The sequence below is a fragment of the Pinus tabuliformis genome, chromosome 2_2 (assembly GCF_031772625.1).
Source record: "Pinus tabuliformis cultivar Carrire ecotype Pingquan chromosome 2_2, CPIR1, whole genome shotgun sequence".
Taxonomy (NCBI): Eukaryota; Viridiplantae; Streptophyta; class Pinopsida; order Pinales; family Pinaceae; genus Pinus; species Pinus tabuliformis.
In genome coordinates, this window is record NC_142300.1 from 569,407,800 (window position 1) to 569,434,272 (window position 26,473).

Here is a 26,473-nt window from a genome sequence, read left to right on the forward strand (position 1 = left end):
TCCTCTATATAAATATCTCCACCGATATGAGATCCATCGAACTGATATAATCAATGCATGTTATCCCACCTAATCAAAGGTTACCGAGAACCAAATCTTAAGGTTAAACCCTAATCTGGACTGTAGCGTGATAATGTCGTTTTCTTTTCTTTTTCTCTGATATCGAAATGTGCAAGTACAAATAATAGGTGTTATCCCACCTAATCAAAGGTGCCGAGAACCAAAGTTTAAGGTTAAACCCTTATCTGGACTGTCGAAATGTGCAAGTACAAGTAATACGTGTTATCCCACCTAATCAAAGGTACCGAGAACCAAATCTTATCCCACCTAATCAAAGGTTACCGAGAACCAAATTTTAAGGTTAAATCCTAATCTGGACTGTAGCGTGATGATCTCGTTTTCTTTTATTTTTTTGTGATATCGAAATGTGCAAGTACAAATAATAGGTGATCCAGATGGAGTTACCTAAGACTTGTGGTATATAAAGCTGTTATAGAATCTTAATTCATTAGGTCTTTCTTTCTAATTTCTCACTCTTACTTCACCTAACTATGAAACAAAATATTAGTATAGAATAAAATCTGGCATAGCATAATAGTTAATTACAGTAAAAATTTACTCTCTCAATTTTCGATTAGAGTTAAAAGTTTGAACTTTTTAGAGCTTTCTTTATTGTCCACATATAACTAGTCCTATATGAATGATTAAAGGAGGTTAACATGGTATACATTTAGACCATAGTGGTCAGCATGGTACTTCAATATGTGTGAAACATAATTTTTGCATGCATACATCAATTATTCTTGAAGTGTTGGAAATATTTATTCCTATAGAAGAAAAGTAGGGGATAGGCATATGCGAGAGTTTTTGAACTTGGAAAATTGTCATTTAATGTCTAAAACTGACTTTGAATAGTTTCAAACCCCAGTTTTCTAAAATGGCATCCACTGGTAAAAATGATTGTGTAATATGATTCCTCCATTTTTTCCACTCTAAAAGCATAAAGATAGATGATAAATAATATCATGATCCAATCTGGATCAACTCATATTTTGAATCAAACTTGTTTCCATTGAGTAGCAAACCCTGAAGAATTGTGTGGTATCAAAAAATTGCCCCCTTTTGTTTATTGTGTTGAAAGGTTATTTTTAAAATGTACCATAAGGGAGACATGTCTCCTTTTTATAATCAATGTGTAGTTGGTATACCACATTTAAATAAAATATTATGAAACTTGCACCATACAAATGATAACAAACAAATATTTACAGTAGGCCTCAAGGGGAAGCCCTCCTTTTACAATGAATACAATGTACAAGATAAAGTTTGATGATCTTATATATATATATATATATATATATATCTATATATATATGTATATACATATGTATATACATATATATATATAGATATATATATATACATATATATATATATATATATATATATATATATATATATATATATATTTCTAACATTGACGGGGCATCCAAATGAAACCTAGGTAAGGTAGGTGCTAGAGGGAATTGAAGCCTCTACCAATTAATCCAACGAATACGGAGACACAGGGAGGGGCTGAAAATAGTGGAGTTCACCTTAGTTCGTTGCTTGGCTAACGCGTCAGCGGACAGCGTGGAAGATGTAGGGTAGAGAGTTCCAGATCGATTGTGGCGTGGGAGAACCTGTTAGAGGGTCAACTAAAGGAAGATTGTTGAACAATCACGAAGCGAGATTACTCCATGTTACGAAGGTGGGGAGATAGACATGGGCTGGGCCCGGATCATTTTAGAGACTCGCCTGGAGATATGAATCAATAATGTTTATTGTGGTAAGACAGATAGCGACTCTTAGGAAGACGAGACGGGGTACGTGTTTACAACTTACAAAAGAACTGATGACTAATGATGGGAGGGAAATGAATTTGGTTTCAAATGATCAACCGTCAAAATGCTGTATTAATTAGGAAGGGTGGCATTAGAAGTGGAGAAGTACAAAGCCTAGAGGGTGGGCGTATTGGAATAGGACCATGGTAATAATGATTTTGCATAGACCAAATGAAGGGAAAATGAGAAGGAACATGCCCCTAGACTCATATTATTATATTGTAACATCATTGGAATGTTGAAGTTACTGAAAATAAATGAGGAAGGCATTCAAAGGATGGGGCAACATGACATTTTCTGGGTGTTTCCTTTATAAGAAGAGGTTGGACGACACGTAGGTTGTATAAAGATAAGGCTGAATGCTAGAATGGGATGTTACTACGAGTGGGAGTCTATTATTTTGACAATTAAGGCTTCCAACATTGCAATGGCTAAGGGATGCAATGTTGGTGGTAGGCCAAGGGGAAGGCTTCTCATGGAGGCTCAAGGATCAACGACTGTTAAGAGAACAAGGATGGAGGATGTGGCAAGGGAGGCTGCAATAAGTTATCAAGCAACTATCCCGAAAAAAGGGAAAGAAATCGTGGAAATCTAGGAGAATGAGGTTAGGCATCTGTGAAGGGTTCTCTTGGATGGCCGAATTAAAGAATAGATATACTATATTATAGATACCAAAAAAATCCCCAACACGGATGATGGTGTATCATAAAACATTGGACACGATGTGGCATGTGAAAACCTTAGTGGCGAAGCTGCAGGAAGAGGCAGTTGAGGATAGAACTAGGGGGAAAATAGAGAACCAACTCCAATTGAAGGTGATTGAACAAAGATTAAGATCTATAGAAGAGACCCTAAAAATGGTGGTGAATATAGAGTGATTGCAAGATGATACGATTATAGACATGAATAAGATGTTTTCCATCTACGTGAAATATATCCACAACTTAGATATCTCGTTGGGGAAGAAGAAGGAGATCCGGCCTGTCTAAGGAAACATCGTGCAAGGGAGACTACAAAAGTAGGCGGTTGTCAACAGGAAACTCAAAGAGCAAGGGTGGCAACGACAACACCTCCAACAGATGGAGCAACACCTGCAATTGAAACAGGTGTGGCAGAAGAAACACCAATGCCTGGTGTTAGATGATTATGACTCTATCCATTTTTTTCTTTGTTTAGTCGTATGGCTACTTAAGCCATATAATAGCTATAATGTGCTAGTTGGGTTTATAGCTTCAGAATATGTTGACAAAATGATAGACAAATGAAGATTAAGCTGTAAATTCATAGTTAGAAGTGGTACCAAAGTTAAATTTGTAGATCTCTATAAGCGATACTAAAGATAGAAAAACCTCATGGCTTGCCTAGTTAAATGTGTGGTCAATGAAATCATCTTTTACTATAACTGGTCTAGTTTCCAATCTAGCGGGCCAACTATCTTTTTTGATACTTATAACATTAGTGTTACTTTAGTTGCATCCACCATTATTAATCCCTACCAAAAGAAGGACAATAGAAATTAATTTTCTTATTAATATCTCTTAGTTTAGTATTAACCAACACCAATTAGAATGTATAATTTTGAAAGAAAAAAATATATATATTTTCCAATATTATTAAAAAAAACTAATTTTTGAACGTTTCATTAGAATAAAATTTGAAAATATAAATACAAATTTTACACAATACAATGTCATGCCTAAAACTACTCCCTAAAATTTATCACATAATTTCTAAATATAATTAGAATATTGATACGATGATTTATATTATATTGATACCATGATTCAATTCTCCAATTTATATTATATTCATACCATGATTCAATTCTTCAATTTGATATTTTTAGATATTAATATAATATAAATTATCATAATCGTCCATTAATATTAAGGAACGTAAAGAGAAACGATAAATTAAGGAATGTAAAGTCGTTAATCGCCTTCTGCTGCTTCATTCAAAGTGGACATTGCAGTACAGGCTGTGGACAGCTAAAAATGGTCAAAGTAGGTGACAAGACATTGCTTCAATGCCCAAGAAAGTATTCTTCACCAAGAAATGGACTGTGGAGCAGCGTTCTTGGTTTGCGCTTTTTGAAATTTTTTTTTACTTATAATGTGGGGACTTTTTTACTTCTTTTAGGGGTGTCTACGGAGGCCTTAATTTGGTTAGAAGTTAGTATGGCCAAACATAGATTCAATTTAGGCATTTTTTTTTTTCAAAAAGATTTAGAATAAGGAGTATTTAAATTTTATTTTTATAATAAAAATAAATTTAAAAAAAAAACTCAGGGTTATTTAAAATCTTGAAACTTCTTAGATTTCCAAAAAAAAATTCAAAATTTTTCTACTGACATTTTCTACTGAGGCCATTGCAGAATTGCTTTTCATGAAATTTCCATTGCTTTCCTCTTTAGAATGCAGTTGTCTATAACGCGACTTTTTGAAAGCCTTTCCGGCGGATTTTTCCGGTCGAAATCCGGCAGGAATTATTGGAATCGCAAGTTTGATAGCTAGTTTTTGCACAATGAAAGCCTCCCAGGGGTTTTTCAGGGTGCTGAATCCAAATATGCAGTTAAAAAACCATTTTAACTGCAAGAAATCAAGATTTGACCTCAATTCTTCCGCCGGATTCCGTCACCGGAATCTTCAAAAAATCGCAGACAACTCCCTTTAGAATACTCTCATCTTTTCTATTATTCGATATTGATGTGAAGGTTCAGAAGGACGCCTGTACTTTCATAGTTTCGGTGAACAGTTGGGCAGCTAAAAGGCCGTCCGTCTTTGGGTAAAATCTTTTCAACTATTATTCTTCAAATCTTTAATAGTCTTGATTCCTGAGAACCATGGAAAAGCTGCCCGATTTCTTTCTATTGAATTTATATGGTATTGTATTTAAAGGCAAAACAGGGACAGGTTTGAATAATCGTTTTTTTCATATTTTAACGCCAAATTTAATTATATACTTCCGGAGCTTTCGTACCTGTTCCGATCTACTTTCAAATCATTAGTTTTCCTTTGAACAACTGGTATGAAGGTCTTATAATATTAGTATTAGTTTTTTTGAATATTGAAAACAAATATTAATTTTTCAAATATTTTTAAATTTATCTTATTGAATAGTTTTCAAATGATTTTTTTTTTTAATGAATTTTTTTTTTAATTGATTTTTTTTGTTGGGGTTATTTTGAAACTATAAACAATAAAAAGCTACTATTTTGGGAATGTATTTTACCATTTTATAATCTTTTCTCGTATATCTCTTATGTCTTGTGTTTTTCTGAAATATATTTTATGGAAGAAATATGGGGAATGTTGATTTGCATTAGGAAAGGGATCAATAAATATTTGGTCATAAGAAAATTTTAAATTGAGAGTTTTTTATATATTTTTTGATACATAATTTTTCATCTATTTATAAATTGTATTTGTGATATCTTACGGGTCAAACACTGACCAGTGAGTATCTAACAGTCTTATTTTCCTGGAGTTTTTTTGTTTTTTGAGAATTTAGTTCAACAAAGTTATGCTTCATATTGTTCTAAAACATCCAATTAACATTGTTTTTATTTATTCATCACAATATCTAATCTAGTTGATGGATTTTCTATGTTATTGTTTCTTTTTCTATGCTATTGTTTCTTGTGCTACTACCTTATAAAGTTTCTTTGTAACATATGGTACACTTGCTAGCTTAACCCTTAATATACTCACTATTTTTATCCTGATATGTAATTTGTTTTCTTTTCTATATTATGTCTTGACTGTTTTTATAATTAATATTAAACTAACCCTAATAAATTTAAAATAACATAGATTTTAGAATATTGCTAATATTATGTGGTTGCCCTTTAGATATCAATCACTCTTAAAATTAAAATGTAATTGTTTCACCTAAATTAAATTAATAAATCATAAAACTTAAATTATAATATTGAAGTAACTGTGGCAACGATCGGCTAACTACAGGATGGTAAGAGGAGAGCAGGAGCGAAACGAGGGTTTCTGAAACACTGAAATTGCTTCAGACCTGGAAGTGCACAGATCTCGGATAGCAGCACTGTTCAGAAAGGGTCAAGAGCTGACCGTCCGGATGGGTGCAGAGGGGTCCATTGGGACCCCTACGTATAAACAAATAATAATGCAGAAACAGAGGAAGAACGTGAAGGAAGGAGTCAGGATCTCGGGGTATGACGATTTCAAGCAGAGTGGCGGGACAAACAAGAAGAAAAAACAAGTGGAAGACAATGAACTAGACAGCAATACAGAGGTCAAAGGAACAGAGGATGAGGGACTGGAAAATAGTGAAAATAAAAACACATCAGGACAAAAACTGACAGAAAACAAGGAAAGACAATCAGAAGAAGGTAGGGGGAACGAAGAAAACAGGCGGGAGAATAAAGAAAAGAAAGGGGACACAAGCTCGAGACCGAATAGACAACCAACAACGAACGGGATCTGCAAACCAATAAAAACTGACAATCTCAGGGTTGTAATCACGGATCCGGAGATTCAAGCTTACCGAGAGCACATGACAGAACATGCAGTCATATGCAAGTTTATGGGTATGTGGCCAACTGAAAGGGCCTTATGTCAATGGATTATACAGCATTGGAAGCCCAGAGGGGATGTCAAACTGCACTTGGGAGCCAAAGGTTTTGTAATAACCCTGGTAACTTGTAATTTCCGGTAATTGTTGTGGTAAAAACAATATGGGTGACAGCTTGTTATTAAGACATTATTATTTGTTAAAAGAAAATATAATGAACTATTATACACATGTGTTGAAAGAATGATGGCAGCCTCCACAAAGGGGCCTTTTCTATTAAAAGAAAAGAATCAGTTAAGAAACTGAACAGGAGACAACTGCCTCTCACCCAGAAAGGGGTGGAAAGGAAAAACCTCTGGGCTGTTAGGGAACAGGCAGAGGCGGACTCCAGAGGAGAGAGCAGAGTGTGAATACTGGGTTAAGTCTGGTTATGACCAGATAACCCTGCACCGTGGTGCTTGAATCTTGAAAAAGGCTGTGGCCTACAAGATAGCTCGGAGGGGAGATCCAGTGTAGTGGATTCTCGAGGTTGGGAGGATAAGAGCTAGATTACTGCAGGTGAACATTACAGCAAAGCGACAGTAGCAGATTACCAGGTACGCTTATTAGATAGCTTTACTTAAAATCAGGTAATGATTGCATATGGAATATAATGGTCTAGATTCTTGATTTAGAAAAAGAAATGTTAGCAAATACAAGTGCCTGTGTTTATCTTTATGGAGGTGATTACAGGTATATTTAAAGTGTGGTATTTATATATACAGTCGACAGTGAGACTTCTCGTTGACAAGATGGAAACCATGATTAAATATACAAATGCACTAACTGACATTTTCTTTACCGAAATAAACAGACACAGATATACGAGTTAATATTCCTGAGTCTGAGAGTGTAAATAAATATACAGCTAACAGAATAAAATCTTGTTCTTAACGACCGCGTACAGACTCATAGATGAAATATAAGTTATAACAGAGGTGTGGCATACTGCGGCCAGAATCAAATAAAGAAAGTTCATTATTAGAAACCAGCGAGATACAGAGCATATGCAAGTATAGATATGACGCAATGCATGTAAAGTCACTATGTCTATGAACCTGTGGTATGAGACCATAAATTACTTTTGAAGCTTAACCGATAATAAATAAAAGCCGAATAATTACACTGACAAAGAACATTTAGGTACAGTAGTGCAGGGTAAACCCTCAGATAAACCTCAAACCAACATTAAAACATGAATGTCCCGGTATGCCAAACAAATGAGATGGATGTGCTGTGCGCCAACTATAAACATAAACAATTTACTAAGATGCATTTCTGAATATCGAACTTGAGTAGAAACCCTCATACAAAACCCAGAAAATATAGGCGGTAAGGGTTGGACCTGCTCCCTTTGTTCCGGAAGCAGGCCGTGATGCCTGAGACCGCAACAAATGAATCTTGTCATGATTCCCAAGAAATGAAACCAATACATACGGTAAACATGCCTGTGAAATTATATATAAATATATTAACTTCGTTCAGAGACGATGAACGTCTGTACAAAACTAAGGATAAACTTAAGATGCACGAAAAGATGCAAACATTCCATATTACATTCATTGCCATAAGGCCGTAGAGTAAGGAAAAAATAAATATGTTAACAGGCGTTACAGGTCGGGTAACCCCGGCTCATAGTAATAGCAAGTTTCAAAGAAATATGGACTGTGCATTGTGTAAAGCAAATCCTTTATATAAACGACTGTAAAACAACATGACCAAATATCAAAACCCTCGGTTGGCCTGTGGCCATAAACCGACAACTTCTAAATCCCAAGGGTTTGTAAAGTACAGAATCGGCCAAGAATGCCGCCTGTGAATAACATCAAGTCTCGAAACCAGAGTAACAGACCTGGGCACATAAATACCGTGCATCAGCTCCGTCGGTCATTAACAACCGCCAAACATTCATTCCAAGCTGACTAAATGTCTAGACATACTACTGAGAAGGGATTACCCGAAAGGAATGCAGGTCGATCAGAAGATCCCTCGGATGGTCGACGCCATGGAAGCCAAACCCTTCTGCACGGCATCGCACTGTGTAAATCATCAACGTATGGAGGTAAACGTTAGAACCTGAGAGAGAGTAGATGCCATGAATTAACCGTAAGCTGTAACATTTTACCATAGATGAGAAGATACCTGTGCGAGCAGCAGAGTGGTATGGTGGTGGAGTCTGTCGGAAAACCTGTGTATGCATAATGTGCAAATGAGCCAGAACCGAAGAACTCGGTAAACTTATATGTCAACCAAACCCTAAGGTCATTTTTCACCGTCCGATCTGGAGACACAATCTTCATCGTTCGTTTGGGCGGGAGCATGGCACGTTTATCGAATGCACAAACCGTAGAATGGTCACATGGCTCCACATGGCCTGCAGCCACCTGGCCATGACCGTTCACCATGTGGCGCTGGAGTTTAATGACCATCCGGACGAGGGAAAACCAATGCACCAGCATGCGTTGAGTTATTACAAAGTTAATGTACAGTAAGACCACATACGAGGTGTAACATATGTTAAAGAATATCGATTAAGGTGTGTGAGCCATAAATCATAATCCACGTTTATACAAAGTCATATACTCGTGCGAAACAAATGTATCCTTACCATGGTAAAATGGAAGGTAGGACATAACAAAGTTTTTTTTTATGGTAAAAGTAGCAGGGTCGTGACAATGTGGTATCAGAGCCAGGTTTCAAAAACTGAGACCTCTGGAACAGCAACAAGAACAGGAAGAACAATTATCTTATATATGTATACAATACAATGTCATTAATCATGTCTTTTGTGTATACCAGGAACATATTGAGACATTCAACAGCTGACAGTTATACAGTAAGATGGAGGAAATGCCGGGAGCTGGCGGCATTCCACCAGACAACACAGGACTGTGGGTTCAGCTTGGTGCTGAGACACGCAGTGCTAATCAGGCAATACTTCAAACAGTTCAAGAACTGAAGGGTGAAATGGCACGCTTGCGAGAAGACAATGCACGATTAACTATGGAACAGGAAAGAATATTGAAGAGCTTGTCGGAAAAACAAAATCCACCCTTACCCAGTCCCAGTGCAGAACAGCAAAGGGGTACCGAGGAGCGGAATTATGCTCCTGAAATTTCAGGAGAGCGTGAAGACCATTCTGATAACGTGCAAGAGCAGCAGGCTACCAAGAGACAGAGAACAAAACTACAAGGGGAATTTCGAAAAAATCAAACCCCCACTCTTCGATGGAGAACAGGAGGAAGCAGCAGAAGCATGGCTGATTAATATTAATAAATATTTTCAGCTGTACGAATATGATCAAAATCTGAAGGCACGGTTGGCTATATTCCAGTTGCAAGGCAAAGCCACCTTGTGGTGGGAAGAAATTAAAATTGTGAAGGGGGTAAGTGAGCAAAGCATAACCTGGGAAAAGTTTCAGAAATATTTTAAGGAGAGGTATTTAACCGAGCGCTTCTATGATGAGAAGGCGCGAGAATTTCACGATTTACGACTAGGACAACAATCCATGGATGAATTCATAAATCGCTTTACCTCTCTATTGCATTATGTACCCTACATAAAGGAAGAGAAAGCCAAGGTGCAGAGATTTGTGAGTAGTTTGCCAGCCTATATCAGGGAACGAATTGAGTTTGACAACCCCCGAACTATGGATGAGGCAATTAGGAAGGCTAGAATTTGTTTCCAACAGCACAAACAAAAGGGAGAAATTCCAAGCAGGAAATGGAATGAGAAAAAAAAAGGTAGCAGAAATGCTGGAAACAACAAAGGCAGTCACGGAAATGGTGGCAAGGGGGCTGGAAAAGGACAGTTTAACAGAAGCACGAGTAAGGGAACTTTCCGGCCGAAGCCAAACGAAAGCAGGATTAGTGAACCCCCTGCTAAATCAGAGGGTGAAGGAACCAGACCACCAGTTCAATGCTGGGTATGTGAGGGACCGCACTATGCTAGGAACTACCCGCAGCGTAAAAGAACTGATCAGATATCTCAAATCCATGAAGCTTCCACTGTAGGTGACGTGGCACGCAGTGTACCAAGGATCAACGCAGCATTAGAAGATCGGCAAGCGGAGTATCAACCTTCCATGGTGGAATTCGAAGGTAAGATCTCAAACCTTTCTGTAGATGTACTTATTGATCCAGGGGCTACGTTAAGTTACGTTAGTCCAAAAGTAGTGGAACATTGTAAGCTACCGTCAGAAAAGTTTAAAAACCCATGGTTGGTCCAGCTGGCCACGGGGGCCAAAAGGCGGGTTTTGGCTAAAGTTAGTAACTGTTCTTTTAGTATAGCTGGACAGCCCGTAAAGGCAGATTTGAATATACTTCCGCTAGGTTCCTATGACATTCTTATCGGTATGGATTGGCTGGAGAAGCATTGGTCGCTGGTGAATTGTAAAACCAAGACCATATACTACAAGGATGATTTGGAACAGCAGCAGGAGTTGCAGGGAATTAAACGTCCTGTTCAGATTCGACCTATAACTGCAACACAGCTAGCTAAGTGTATTAGAAAGAAATGTCAAATCTATGCCATACAGGTTGGCTATGCGAATCAAAAAGATAAGATGTCTGCATTAAGTGACATACCAGTAGTGCAGGAATTTACAGACGTCTTTCCTGAAGAGATTCCGGGTCTGCCTCCAAGAAGGGACATAGATTTCACTATAGAGTTGGTACCAGGGGCAGCTCCAATATCGAGGGCACCATACCGGATGAGCATACCAGAGTTGACGGAATTGAAAATGCAGCTCCAGGAACTGCTGGATAAGCAGTACATTCGACCTAGTGTATCACCCTGGGGAGCTCCAGTATTGTTCGTGAAGAAGAAGGATGGGACCTTTCGTATGTGCATAGATTACCGACAGCTGAATAAGCTCACGGTCAAAAACAAGTACCCTCTACCCAGAATAGATGAACTTTTTGATCAAGTGAAAGGAGCAAAGGTGTTTTCCAAAATTGATCTGCGATCTGGTTATCATCAAATCAGGATCAAGGATGAGGACATTGCCAAAACTGCTTTCCGAACACGCTACGGGCACTACGAATTTGTAGTGCTACCTTTTGGTCTAACCAATGCGCCAGCCACCTTTATGTGCATGATGAATAGCGTGTTTCACCAGTTTTTGGACAAGTTTGTACTGATATTCATTGATGACATTTTGATATATTCTCGTTCCCAGCAGGAACATGAGGAGCACCTTAGATTGGTGTTGCAAACTCTTCGGGAGCATCAGCTTTATGCTAAATTTAGCAAATGTGATTTCTTTAAGGAAGAAATTCAATATTTGGGTCATGTGATTACAAATGAGGGAATTGCGGTTGACCCCGAGAAGATAAAATCTATTATGGAGTGGCCTACACCCAAGGATGTTTCGGACATCAGGTCCTTCATGGGATTAGCTGGTTATTACAGGAGATTTGTGGAAGGCTTTTCGAGAATAGCCTATCCTATTACCTCATTACAAAAGAAAGGAAGGGCGTTTAAGTGGACAGCAGAATGTCAGCAGAGTTTTGATCGTTTGAAACACCTACTCACCACCGCACCCATCTTAAGAATCGCAGATCCTAATAAGGATTACGTGGTGTGCACTGATGCAAGCAAAGAGGGCGTGGGGGGAGTATTGATGCAGGAAGGGCGGGTAATAGCCTATGAATCTAGGAAATTAAAAGAACATGAACAGAAATACTCTGCATACGATTTAGAATTAACTGCTGTAATTCATGCCCTTAAAATGTGGCGACATTATCTTCTCGGAAAGAAATTTCTGCTGTTAACCGACCATCATAGCCTAACGCATTATTTCAATCAGCCCACTTTGAACGCGAGACAAGGTCGTTGGGCAGATTTTCTAAGTGGGTTTGACTTCGAAATAAAACATTTAAAGGGCAAAGAAAATCGGGTAGCAGATGCCTTAAGTCGAAAAGTTCATAATTTATGTGAACTTTCAGCCAGCCAGTGGCAGAGTTCGCTGGTTGAACAAATAAGAACAGCAGCGCACAACGACTCAGAATATCAGCATTTGAAAGTGCAGGTACAGCAAGCTGATCATGACAAGTTACAGCAAGGGTATACATTGGATAACACTGGGATGCTGTATCTCAATGGAAAAATGTATGTACCCAACTCTGGTGACCTTAAGAAGCTGATCTTAGATGAATTCCACATCAGCCATTATGCCGGTCATCCAGGATATCAAAAGTTGGTTATGGCACTCAAAAAAGAGTATTACTGGCCTGGAATGAAAAGGCAAGTGGTGGAATATTTGGCAAAATGTTTGGAGTGCCAGCAAATTAAGGCTGAACACCAACACCCAGCGGGACTGTTACAGCCCCTACCTATTCCGGAATGGAAATGGGAAACCATTTCCATGGATTTTATAACTGGTTTACCACGAACAAAGAAGGGTAATGATTCTATTATGGTTGTAGTTGATAAACTAAGTAAAGCAGCACACTTTATACCCGTACAGTCTACTTACAAGGCGGTACAAATTGCGCATCTCTTTATGCAGAATGTGTTCCGCCTGCATGGAATGCCAAAGGTAATCATATCGGACCGTGATGTGAAGTTCACCTCCACTTTCTGGAAAACATTGTTTGCTGAGTTGGGCACCCAGCTGAATTTTAGTACAGCATATCATCCACAAACCGATGGACAAACGGAACGTGTCAATCAGGTATTGGAAGATATGCTGAGGGCAAATGTGATGCTCAAGCCTACTCAGTGGGAAGAATATTTGCATTTGATTGAATTTGCCTACAATAATGGGTATCACACCTCCACTCAGCTAAGTCCCTTTGAGGTTTTGTATGGGCGAAAGTGCCGCACACCCTCGGGTTGGAGTGGGGTAGAGGATAAATTGAATTTGGGTCCAGAAATGTTAAAGGACATGGAAGATATGGTAAAGAAAGTACGAGCAAATCTAAAGGCTGCACAAGACAGACAGAAAAGTTTCGCAGACAAGAAAAGAAGATTTGCAGAATATAAAGTGGGTGATCATGTATTTGTAAGGATTCAAACTAGAAGAAGCGCACTGCAGTGGAGCGGGTGCGCTAAACTAGCTCCCCGATATTTCGGACCATTTCAGATTCTCGCTAGAGTAGGGCCGGTGGCCTACCAACTTGCTTTACCCAGCCACATTAGGATTCACAATGTGTTTCATGTTTCTGTCCTAAAGAAATATGTGTATGACCCTAGACATGTTATTCAATGGCAAGATGTACGGGTAAGAATTAATCCGATTGGGTTTAATTATACAACTATACTTAATGAGAAATTGATTAAGTGCTGGTTGTTTGCAGGTCGAACCGAAAGGCGGGGTCCTAGTCGAACCACAGAGCATTCTCGACCGGAGAGAAGTGCAGCTGCGGAAACGGGCTATTACCCAAATTAAGGTGCTGTGGCAGCATTATGGCCCTGAGGAGGCTACGTGGGAAGACGAGGAACTTTTCAGAAAAGCCTATCCAAATTTATTTGATAAGAATGGACATCGGGACGATGTCCAATCCTAGGGGGGGAAGATGTAATAACCCTGGTAACTTGTAATTTCCGGTAATTGTTGTGGTAAAAACAATATGGGTGACAGCTTGTTATTAAGACATTATTATTTGTTAAAAGAAAATATAATGAACTATTATACACATGTGTTGAAAGAATGATGGCAGCCTCCACAAAGGGGCCTTTTCTATTAAAAGAAAAGAATCAGTTAAGAAACTGAACAGGAGACAACTGCCTCTCACCCAGAAAGGGGTGGAAAGGAAAAACCTCTGGGCTGTTAGGGAACAGGCAGAGGCGGACTCCAGAGGAGAGAGCAGAGTGTGAATACTGGGTTAAGTCTGGTTATGACCAGATAACCCTGCACCGTGGTGCTTGAATCTTGAAAAAGGCTGTGGCCTACAAGATAGCTCGGAGGGGAGATCCAGTGTAGTGGATTCTCGAGGTTGGGAGGATAAGAGCTAGATTACTGCAGGTGAACATTACAGCAAAGCGACAGTAGCAGATTACCAGGTACGCTTATTAGATAGCTTTACTTAAAATCAGGTAATGATTGCATATGGAATATAATGGTCTAGATTCTTGATTTAGAAAAAGAAATGTTAGCAAATACAAGTGCCTGTGTTTATCTTTATGGAGGTGATTACAGGTATATTTAAAGTGTGGTATTTATATATACAGTCGACAGTGAGACTTCTCGTTGACAAGATGGAAACCATGATTAAATATACAAATGCACTAACTGACATTTTCTTTACCGAAATAAACAGACACAGATATACGAGTTAATATTCCTGAGTCTGAGAGTGTAAATAAATATACAGCTAACAGAATAAAATCTTGTTCTTAACGACCGCGTACAGACTCATAGATGAAATATAAGTTATAACAGAGGTGTGGCATACTGCGGCCAGAATCAAATAAAGAAAGTTCATTATTAGAAACCAGCGAGATACAGAGCATATGCAAGTATAGATATGACGCAATGCATGTAAAGTCACTATGTCTATGAACCTGTGGTATGAGACCATAAATTACTTTTGAAGCTTAACCGATAATAAATAAAAGCCGAATAATTACACTGACAAAGAACATTTAGGTACAGTAGTGCAGGGTAAACCCTCAGATAAACCTCAAACCAACATTAAAACATGAATGTCCCGGTATGCCAAACAAATGAGATGGATGTGCTGTGCGCCAACTATAAACATAAACAATTTACTAAGATGCATTTCTGAATATCGAACTTGAGTAGAAACCCTCATACAAAACCCAGAAAATATAGGCGGTAAGGGTTGGACCTGCTCCCTTTGTTCCGGAAGCAGGCCGTGATGCCTGAGACCGCAACAAATGAATCTTGTCATGATTCCCAAGAAATGAAACCAATACATACGGTAAACATGCCTGTGAAATTATATATAAATATATTAACTTCGTTCAGAGACGATGAACGTCTGTACAAAACTAAGGATAAACTTAAGATGCACGAAAAGATGCAAACATTCCATATTACATTCATTGCCATAAGGCCGTAGAGTAAGGAAAAAATAAATATGTTAACAGGCGTTACAGGTCGGGTAACCCCGGCTCATAGTAATAGCAAGTTTCAAAGAAATATGGACTGTGCATTGTGTAAAGCAAATCCTTTATATAAACGACTGTAAAACAACATGACCAAATATCAAAACCCTCGGTTGGCCTGTGGCCATAAACCGACAACTTCTAAATCCCAAGGGTTTGTAAAGTACAGAATCGGCCAAGAATGCCGCCTGTGAATAACATCAAGTCTCGAAACCAGAGTAACAGACCTGGGCACATAAATACCGTGCATCAGCTCCGTCGGTCATTAACAACCGCCAAACATTCATTCCAAGCTGACTAAATGTCTAGACATACTACTGAGAAGGGATTACCCGAAAGGAATGCAGGTCGATCAGAAGATCCCTCGGATGGTCGACGCCATGGAAGCCAAACCCTTCTGCACGGCACCGCACTGTGTAAATCATCAAAGTATGGAGGTAAACGTTAGAACCTGAGAGAGAGTAGATGCCATGAATTAACCGTAAGCTGTAACATTTTACCATAGATGAGAAGATACCTGTGCGAGCAGCAGAGTGGTATGGTGGTGGAGTCTGTCGGAAAACCTGTGTATGCATAATGTGCAAATGAGCCAGAACCGAAGAACTCGGTAAACTTATATGTCAACCAAACCCTAAGGTCATTTTTCACCGTCCGATCTGGAGACACAATCTTCATCGTTCGTTTGGGCGGGAGCATGGCACGTTTATCGAATGCACAAACCGTAGAATGGTCACATGGCTCCACATGGCCTGCAGCCACCTGGCCATGACCGTTCACCATGTGGCGCTGGAGTTTAATGACCATCCGGACGAGGGAAAACCAATGCACCAGCATGCGTTGAGTTATTACAAAGTTAATGTATAGTAAGACCACATACGAGGTGTAACATATGTTAAAGAATATCGATTAAGGTGTGTGAGCCATAAATCATAATCCACGTTTATACAAAGTCATATACTCGTGCGAAACAAATGTATCCTTACCATGGTAAAATGGAAGGTAGGACATAACAAAGTTTTTTTTTATGGTAAAAGTAGCAGGGTCGTGACAGGTTTCTTCACAGTTGTGTTTACCAACCTGGAAGATAAGGATAGGATTTTTTATGGAGGCCCATATTTCATGGCTTCTGCTGGTCTATACATGCGACCATGGAAATCAAACTTCGCTCCAGAAAAAGAATCCTTTACTCAAGTTCCATTGTGGATTCGTTTATTCTCTCTCCCAATAGATTATTGGGGTCTGAATGCTCTAAAACAAATTGGAGATCAGCTGGGAACTTTTATCAAAGCCTCGGAGGCAACTTTGCAAAAGAAATACACCTCATGCGCAAGAATATGTGTAGAAATGGATGTATCGGGGGCACTGCATGAGGGGCTATGGCTCGAATACAGGGATGAAGACTACTTTCAGGCAATAGACTATGAGCAGATCCCATTTCGATGCCGTAAATGTCATGAACATGGACATTTAATAAGGGAATGTCCAATGAACAGGAAGGAAGAAGACACTAAAACAGAGCAGGTAAACAAAGGCAAAGATAACTTCATAACACCAAAGTCAAGGCAGAGAGCCAATAGAAGAAGAATAAACAAAGCAGGAACAGACAGAAACAACTACAGTAATACCTTTGAAATCTTGGATCTAGAAACAGACTCAGAGGATGGGCACAGAACCCTAACATCAAATAAGGGGCGTAAGGAAGAGGAAGAACGAACCAGGAAAGAAGCGGAAGAGGACAAGAACACCAACGAAGTCCAAATGCAGGAGCGACCAGAAGAGCCAGAGGAGGACGCAGACATGCTAACCAGCGATGGAGGAAGCGAGGATTTCGAGCTGGAGGAGGTACTAGCCAAGGAAGGGATGAATCTACCAGTTATAGCTGAGAACTGGAAAACTCAAGGCATAGAAAATGTACCGGAGGAAGAAATCAAGAAGGTCAATGATTTGTTCATAGCACGGCAGAAAGCAGATTTAGAAAGGCAGAACAGGAAGCTAGGTATAGCAAGAGGTAATGGCATCCATTCAAAGAGTCTTCTATGGAACTCATCCAGCTCCAAACAAAAGAAAAGAAGAGGCCGAAGGACAAGTGGTGAAGCTTTGCAGGAGCTAGGTATGATAATGATAAACTCAGGGAAGATGAAGGCGCTCAGCGCCTTCCCGACCTATCAATAAAACCAAAAGTTAGTCATGAAGATCACATCATGGAATGCAAGAGGGCTTAACAGCCAAGCAAAGCACAGAATATTGAAGCGCAAATTTCAGAAATACAAACCGGAAATCATGTTCTTACAAGAAACCAAATGCAGTAGCTCCAGCATGGCCATGATAAGCAAGAAGATCGGAAGGAACATAAACTATCTAGAAGTTGAAAGTCAGGGCCGAGAAGGCGGCCTAGCAATGTTGTGGGACACAAGAGATATTCAGGTGATCTCTGCAGAAGCGAACAAACACTTCATCGCTGTGGAAGTTCAACCCACAGGTAATTCTGAATCATTCTTATGTGTTAATGTATATGGACCACAAAGAACAGAAGATAAAATAAGTTTCTTAAATTCCTTATATAGACTTATTGCTAGATATCCAATGTCCAAATGTATTATGGGGGGATTTCAACATGATAACAACCCTTCTGGAGAAGAGAGGGGGTCTAAGGAAACTTAATAGGGATGCGGAGGCTTTCACAAGTTTCATTGATAATGTCAAAATGGTAGACATTCTCCCCAAGAGTGGCAACTTCACTTGGAATAACAGGAGAGGGGGAGAAAGGATGATTGCCTCTCGCTTGGATAGATTTTTGATTTCTGGAAATATCATAATGGATGGCATCACCGTAGAGTCAGACATCCTTCCAAGTGGAGGATCGCACCATTGGCCAATTTCGATCACAGTTGCGGTTCAGGGTACACCAAGGAATAAACCATTCAGATTTGAAAAATTTTGGCTGGATCACCCTAACTTCCTCAAGCTGGTGGAGAAATGGTGGTCAGAACCCCTGGAAGGCAAAGGTTCCAAAATGTTTAATCTGTAGAAGAAGTTAAGAATTATCAAAGATAAGATAAAGGAGTGGAACCGAACGGTATTTGGGGACATCTTTAAGGAGAAAACCATAATAGAAGAGAAATTGGAACAGATTCACAAAGACTGGGCAGCTGGGAACAGTAATGAGGAATCTGCGGAGCAGGAGAAATTTCTAACTCAACAGTGGCACAATAGATGTAGGCAAGAAGAAACTCTCTGGAAACAAAAATCAAGAATTCAATGGCTAAAAGAAGGAGAGCAGAATACCAAATTTTTTCACAGATCTGCTCTAGACTACAGAAGTGCAAACAAAATTCTTGAGATAAAAAATAAAGATGGGGAGCCACTGAAGAACCACCACGATATATCAGCGCTGCTCCAAGAACATTTCAACTCCATAGCACAGGAACCGCAGATAAATAGAGAGGAAGCCATCAAGGAACTTCTAAAAGCCATACCCAAATCTATCAACTCTGATCAGAACTGGGCCCTCTGCAGGGAAATCACATTGGAAGAGGTGGAGGAAGCTGTGAAAAGCATGCCAAACGACAAAGCCCCAGGACCGGATGGGTTCACCATCAACTTTTACAAGGCTTGTTGGCACATTGTGAAGCAGGAAGTATGGGATGTTGTTGAGGACTCTAGACGCTCTGGAACAATTCTAAAATCCATTAATTCAACCTTTATAGCGCTCATACCTAAGGTTGAGGAAGCCAATACCCCTGAAAAGTTCAGACCTATTGCCCTCTGCAATGTCATTTATAAAATAATATCAAAAGTCATAGCCAATAGATTGAAGCCGATTCTTCCGGGCATCATTTCAGCAGAGCAATCGGGCTATGTCGAGGGAAGGCAGATATTAGACAATATCCTCCTTGCTCAGGAGATGATCCATACCCTCCACTCAAGGAAAGAAGCAGGGATGTTAATGCAGCTCGATCTTTCAAAAGCATATGACAAGGTGAGCTGGAGGTACCTAGAAGCTATATTGGATGCTTTCGGTTTCTGCAGGCAATGGATCAGCTGGATTCTAGCCCTCATCAAATCCACAAGGTTCTCGATCCTTGTTAATGGAGCTCCCTCTGAACCTTTCTCACCCTCGCGTGGAATAAGACAGGGTGATCCTTTGTCCCCTTTCCTTTTCATCATCCTCATGGAGGGTCTCAACAGAATCATAGCCAAGAAGAAAGCTGAAGGAACTATTAAGGGTCTTTAACCAATACGTTCCTTACCTGCCACCACTCATCAACAATTTGTGGACAACACCATGTTACACGGAATCCCCACAGTAAAAGAGGCCTTGGCATTCAGGAATATCTTAGATCTTTTTAGCAAAGCATCAGGAATGGAAATAAATTTCTCCAAATTGACGATCTTCTTCTTCCATACTCATCCGAATATTCAGGCTCATCTGTCTCGACTTCTTGGATTCAGGATAGGCAATCTACCATCGAAGTATCTAGGGGCTCCCCTAACTCTCAAACCTAGGCAGAAAGTGCACTGGGAGAAGATTATAGCCAACATGGAGAAAAAATGTAAACACTGGACGCACAGGGCACTTAACTTTGCTGGCAGATTAATCCTAACTAAGGCTATGTTACAGGCTATACCACAGTACTTACTATCTATGCTACCAGCACCCAAGGGGATTCTACAGCAAATTAGAACCATACAGAGATCCTTCCTATGGAATGGTAATGGGGATAAGAAAAAATGGGCGCTGGTAGCTTGGAATAAGTTATGCAAGCCGAAATCTATGGGGGGACTAAATCTTGTGGATCCTTCAATCGTCAACATGACCTGTGGTGCAAAATTATGGTGGAGATGGATTAAAGAGCCCAATTTGCCGTGGGCTAGACATTGGAAAGAAAAATACATTCCCGACTGCAACAATCAGGATCTTGTAAGACTGCAAGAGGTCCCGGAGGGCTCACCCATTTGGAACCTCGCGAGAAAAAACCGGAGCTTAGTGCAAGAGAATAGCTTTTGGGAAATACGCAATGGAAGGCTCGCCCTGTTTTGGGAAGATGCCTGGCAGCAACTCCCAAAACTGGGTACCCCAGAACTATCCTCTCTCAAACTATTCAGCCAGAATGAAGGCAGGTACAGAGTCCACCATTACTGGAATCAGAACAGCAGGGATCCAAACTGGAGGGAATGGATAAAACTCAATTGCGGCAACAACATTGAAAGAAATGAAAGCATACAACAAGTCAATGATCAGTTACTAAAAAGAAAGATTCGGAAGACAGAAGAAGAAGATCAGCTGAGATGGGGTATGAAAGGGAGTGGTAACTTCACATTAAAAGAAGCAAGGGACATAATAGAAAAGGCTGAACAGGAGGAGGCAGTGCCCTGGTGCAACAAGGTATGGGACAACCTATTTTGGCCGAAAATTAAGACTTTCCTCTGGCTTCTGATGCGAAACAAAACCCTAACTTGGGATAACTTACGCAAAAAAGGATTCAATGGACCTTCCAGATGCCCAATGTGCTTAGTCGAAGAAGAAACAATAAACCACTTGTTTAATTCTTGTGAGTGGGCGAATCACCTATGGAATTGGATGGAGGGAATTCTCAGAGATTCCAACAGAGACAGAGGATCAATACATAATACCATCCTGAATTGGCAAAGTAACTTCTCCAATAACCAAAGAGTCAACAGCATCTGGAAAACTTTGCCAGGCTTCTTATTGTGGACAATATGGAAAGAATGCAATAGAAGAATATTCCAGGATGAATACAGAAATGCGGAGCATTCCAAAGAAACTATATTAACAAACATCAAACAGTTAATTCAGACAAAATGTAAAGTGGATCCTAAAGAAAAGCCCTCAGATCGAGACTTACTTATCCTGAAGAGCTTTCAATTGGAAGCTATCCACAGCATTACGATGCCGAGACACCAGCAGCAACCAAATCCGGAGGACAATAGATGGAATTGCCCGCCGGAGGGAGGTTTGAAGCTGAATTTTGATGGTGCGTCCAGAGGAAACCCCGGGCTGGCAGGTATAGGAGGTGTTATAAGGAACCAGGTTGGCGAAATTCTTCATATCTATTGCAGAGAGCTGGGAGAAAGCACGAACAATGAGATGGAGTTCGCGGCGCTAGAGCAGGGGCTAAGAATCCTAAAGAATCTACAGACAAGCAAGGCGATAGTGGAAGGCGATTCGTCTCTAGTTATCTCAGTCACAAAGAAAATCTATGGAGGTACTAAGGCAAGCAGAGCCACGAAACACTGGAGGCTAGCCAAGGTGACGGAGAATATTGCAGAGTTGATTGCTGGAATGAACGGGTTAGTCTTTCAGGCGGTCAGACGTAAAGCTAATGGGCTGGCGGATTACTTGGCAAACTTTGGTATTGATAACCAAGAAGGGGAATGGGACAGCTGTTGGCAACAGGTGGACTGTCCGAGCCTTAAGGAAAAGTGCTTACAGCTGGCCCAGCAGGACCTAGGCAACACAGACCGGGCGTGACCGGTAAAGGGCAGGGATTCACGGCAACGCATGATGGGACTGGCCGGAAATGTGATGAGTTTTGATCGTTGGCGCCGGACGAAAGGACAGGCGCAGCGGAAACATTTATGGCAACAAAAGGCGGAGATAGAATGGTTTTATGACAGGTTATGCCGCAGAGTCCATCGCCGCCGCATCTCAAGAAGGAGGGACACTTGGCACGAACGCACTCAGGAAGAAAACAACAACATTCATTTTAAAATCTGGAGGCATCACTTGGGATTCACGGCTCTCCTCAAAATTTATGGTGATAGTACTACCACTTCGCTTCGAAAGGACAAGCGTATCATGAGCAACCTAATGGAGAAAGGTTATTTATTAGCCAGCCAAGGCACTGGATCCATTACATTTTCTCCGGGCATCTCTCTGGGTTGCTGTATTTCTTGGTTGCGATCTGGTCATCAAGAGAAGGACAGTGGGAGCATTATGGAGACGGGAAGCTGCAGAAGTTTAACTGCAAACCGGGAGCTTCAAACAGCGAAGAAGATGTATGAGACCCGAACTGCGGCGAAGAATAAGCGAAAGATTGCTGATATGGAAGCTTCGGTTAAGGAGGAGGAATTGCCGCGCACAGAGGAAGACATTGCAGGGGAGGTCGACTGGCTGAAGGACCCGGGCACAGCCTCCAAGCGAGCAACACAGTTCGTGCGTACGCAGGCGGAAAGCTGGAGGATTAAAACCCTGCTAGCGAGAGCCTTAGACTCTAGGGAAGAAAAGAAGCAGCATTCTAAAAGGGAGGACTCCCTCTCTGAGGCTCAACTGAATAGTCTGTACGAGATCTATAAGACATTGGATCTCAAAATCTCGGCAGTGCATGAGGTGGCGGAGTCTGTAAACAAAAAGCTGACTCTGCTCATTAAACTTCTAAGGCAGACGCTAAGCCCGGATCCTCCGCTCTATGATGATCAACAGCAGGCAACTTCGAAGGAAGTTCATGACTATCATTCCATGCAGGCAAGAGTAGATAAGCATGTCTTGGAGCAGGGTCTGGACACTGTCAGCCGGTTTGGGATGCCACCACAGTAATTTGCCACTGTTTATTCTACCGCATTCAGTCAAATGCAGTATTTTTCTGAATTTTTTTTTAATGTAACTATGTCGCAGTCTAAGTTTTTGTTGGTGTCTTTGTAATATGTAATCGCTTTTTAGTTTGGCCACCTTGCGTGGTGTGCGGGTAGTTTTTGTTGTCTGAACGGTCAGGGCCTGCATCTTGGGTCTGTGAACTTGTCTTTCTCAAGCCTCGATCTGCAATGGCAGATTTTTTGTAACATATTTTGTATTAAAATATATACTTCTGACTTGAAAAAAAAAATTATAATATTGAAGTTCAAAAAAAATAATTTATTTAACACTCAGATGAATAAAACTGTGTTTTATTTTTATAAATTTAATAATATTTTTTGAAACATGGTTTAAGATGGTATCTTTTATAAAATTTATGTTATTTAATTTTTAAACCAATTTTAAATTAAAGTAATGGTATACAACCTTATTTATATCAAAATTTTCCATAAAGCAAACATTTAAGTTTTACTAGCATAGATAAAAAGCGAATTCGAATTTTGAATGGTTAAACCAATTTTGAATTAAAATAAATCTAAAATATTATATACAACATTATATATTTATATCCAAATTCTCATAAAGCAAAACTTGACCGTATTTTAATATGTATATGTATAAACATTAAAATATGTGTCTACATATGGCAGTGGTGACGACACTCGACTGCGTGGAAATTTTCAGATTGCGGATAGAGTAAATTTAATACGAATATATGGGTGTAATTTAAAGGCAAATGAGTGTATGTATATAGGAGTAGTCTTTAACGCGACTTTTTGAAAGTCTTTCTGGCGATTTTTTCCGGTGAAAATCCGGCAGTAATTTATTGGAATCCAAGTTTGATAGCTAATTTCTGCACAATGAAACCGTCCCAGGGGTTTTTCAGGGTGCTGAATCCGAATATGCAATTAAAAAACCATTTTAACTGCAACAAATCATGATTTCATCTCAATTTCTTCCGCCGGATTCCGTCACCGGAATCTCAAAAAGTCGCATTATAGACAACTCCTATGTATATATATATAAAGTGGGAAAAGGTAATTAATTTTACATAAATTTTAGATTGCGCTTATAACAAATTTAATAGGGATAAAGGAAATCATTATGAGTTAGTTATATATATATTATTTTTATATGTTTTCAAAATTTTAATTTTACAAGGATGGAAACTTTGATCATTATATAAATATTAATTAATGTATTTTTAATTTATATATTTATTTTATAATAGTTTTTTTTTCAAATTATTAGATATGTGTATTTATTTGAAAATATTTTTTTTTAAATTTTAATTTAATTATCAGGTGGACAGTAGACATTTAACCTCCATAGAATATGTCAAAATATTCATAATAGTATGCACAAATCAAGTCTTAGGATTTATCTCCAAGTTAGCTGTATTATTTGAATTAATTTATCTCAAATTAATGCATTAACTAGTTAATTTGTCTAAAATTCCCTAGGAATTAATTGAAATCACATGTTTGATTCATGAACTTTGCATAATCAAAGTGCCCCACGGATTTTACAAAGTGCTAAATCCATATATGCTGTCAAAAAACTAGTTTAAATAACAGAAATCAAGATTTCACCACAAATTTTTCCACTGAATTCCTATAAAATTGGATTTATATAAATGAGAATAAGCCCATAAAACCTATATTACAAATGTGATAAGTCTCTTATATTAACATAAATTTATTGACCATTAATTTCAATTTATATAAATTAGAATAAATGGATGAAACCTATAATGCCAATGTGATGAGTCTGTTATATATTTTGAAACAATGACTATTTTTTGGAAGTGAAATGCAAATTCCATCATTGCACTATGTTTCTTGTACACCAAAAGGATGCTCTATCTTTAAACTCAAATAATGTGGAATCAAGACATTTTGAACATGTCCACTAAGGTAAAAAGAAAACTAGTGCAGCAAAGGAAAAAATCCTTGGAAATTGAATAGCCAAATCCTCCCTTCCCCACTTTGAAAGTCATATATTCATATATATATATGAAATGTGTCAATTATATATAAAAAAATATAATACAATAATTATTTCAATTAAAAAAACTAAAAAAATAATTTAATTTCGTTTATAATAACACTGATTTATGTGAAATTATGTCTTGATTTACAACTAAGCTTTTATGACATATAAACAAATAGTTTTTAAATATAACTTTTAATTAAAAACCAAATTATCTAATTGTACACCTAATAAACCATGTAAAATAATTCACAAAATATTAAATATACATTAAATTATTATAAGCTATCACATTCATAATTTTTTTTTTTTTATCAAAATCTTAAAATTAAGGAATATTATTTAAAAGAACTTAAATAAAATAAAATAAATCTTTTGAACGCATTTAAATTCAAAAAACGTTGTATCAAAATCTTAAAATTAAGTAATATTATTTTAAAAAACTTACACAAAATAAAATAAAGCTTTTGAACGCATTTAAAATTTAAAACGTTGTATAGAATTTTGACTAGCAAAACTAAAGAGAAAGCCAATTGATTCGTTGGTTGCCATGTAAGCCAAGCGAAGCCAAACGCATCCTTCCTTAAGAGATCATCAGGTCCAAAGCATCTTTGGTCAAGTTTGGTCAAATAGTATCAGACGAAAACCAAAAAGAGAAACTTAAATCTTATAGAGAAATCCTAAGGAGAATTTAACGTAAAAATGATCAAAGAAATGGGAAAGAGCGCCGCTGAACTCGGTGAAACTGTCCATTTCATTGGAAAATGTAACATAAAAATATTGATGAATCCATTAATTTGTCATTCGAGATCAAGTTATTCTTATGAATCCTTTAATGTCTCAATGAAAATTAACTTACTCTTATGATGAGAATTTTTTTTAACTATAGAAGACAATAAGTTTGGAATTATGTAGGAAAATCCAAAGACATTGAAAGCTATTAAGATAAAGTTTGAAATATTAAAATATTTATTATTATTTTTGATATTCACAATCTATTTTCTTTTTTTAAGGAATGTTTTCTTACCGTTTGGAAAATAACTTTACTGTTTTTAGTTTTAAAGATAGTGAAAGAGGTAATATTTCAAAGAATAATACCATTATGATAAGTATTTCTTTGCCAAGGTGTATCAATTACTTATGTATTAGGGGTTTAGGGGCGTGTTCAATGGTGGGGAGAGAATGTACTTAACTAAATGCTTTATAAGGAGAGGTGATATACCAATGGCTTGTACCATGAGTTGACATGTAGTTATTTTTTATCCACTTGAGAATTTATACTATGACACGCGTTCTCAATGTTGAAGAAATGGGTTATATGTTTGAGGTGATCTATACATGAACC

At 38.6% G+C, this 26,473-nt stretch overlaps 2 protein-coding genes across 2 annotated transcripts; one reads left to right on the forward strand and one right to left on the reverse strand.

Moving 5' to 3' along the window:
* The first annotated feature begins 9,308 nt into the window (after nucleotides 1-9,308).
* On the forward strand, nucleotides 9,309-13,793 carry LOC149193945 (uncharacterized). The gene is made up of 5 exons (XM_089407486.1): nucleotides 9,309-9,614; nucleotides 10,033-11,274; nucleotides 11,737-12,739; nucleotides 12,896-13,235; nucleotides 13,769-13,793. The coding sequence occupies exons 1-5, from the start codon at nucleotides 9,309-9,311 to the stop codon at nucleotides 13,791-13,793; spliced, it is 2,916 nt and encodes a 971-aa protein (XP_089263612.1).
* Nucleotides 13,794-15,704: 1,911 nt separating this feature from the next.
* LOC149193946 (uncharacterized) lies at nucleotides 15,705-16,402 on the reverse strand. The gene is made up of 2 exons (XM_089407083.1): nucleotides 16,060-16,402; nucleotides 15,705-15,954 (listed from the first exon to the last, which is right to left on the reverse strand). Exons 1-2 carry the CDS (start codon nucleotides 16,374-16,376, stop codon nucleotides 15,840-15,842), a joined length of 432 nt encoding a protein of 143 aa, XP_089263209.1. The 5' UTR covers nucleotides 16,377-16,402; the 3' UTR covers nucleotides 15,705-15,839.
* Nucleotides 16,403-26,473: the final 10,071 nt, after the last annotated feature.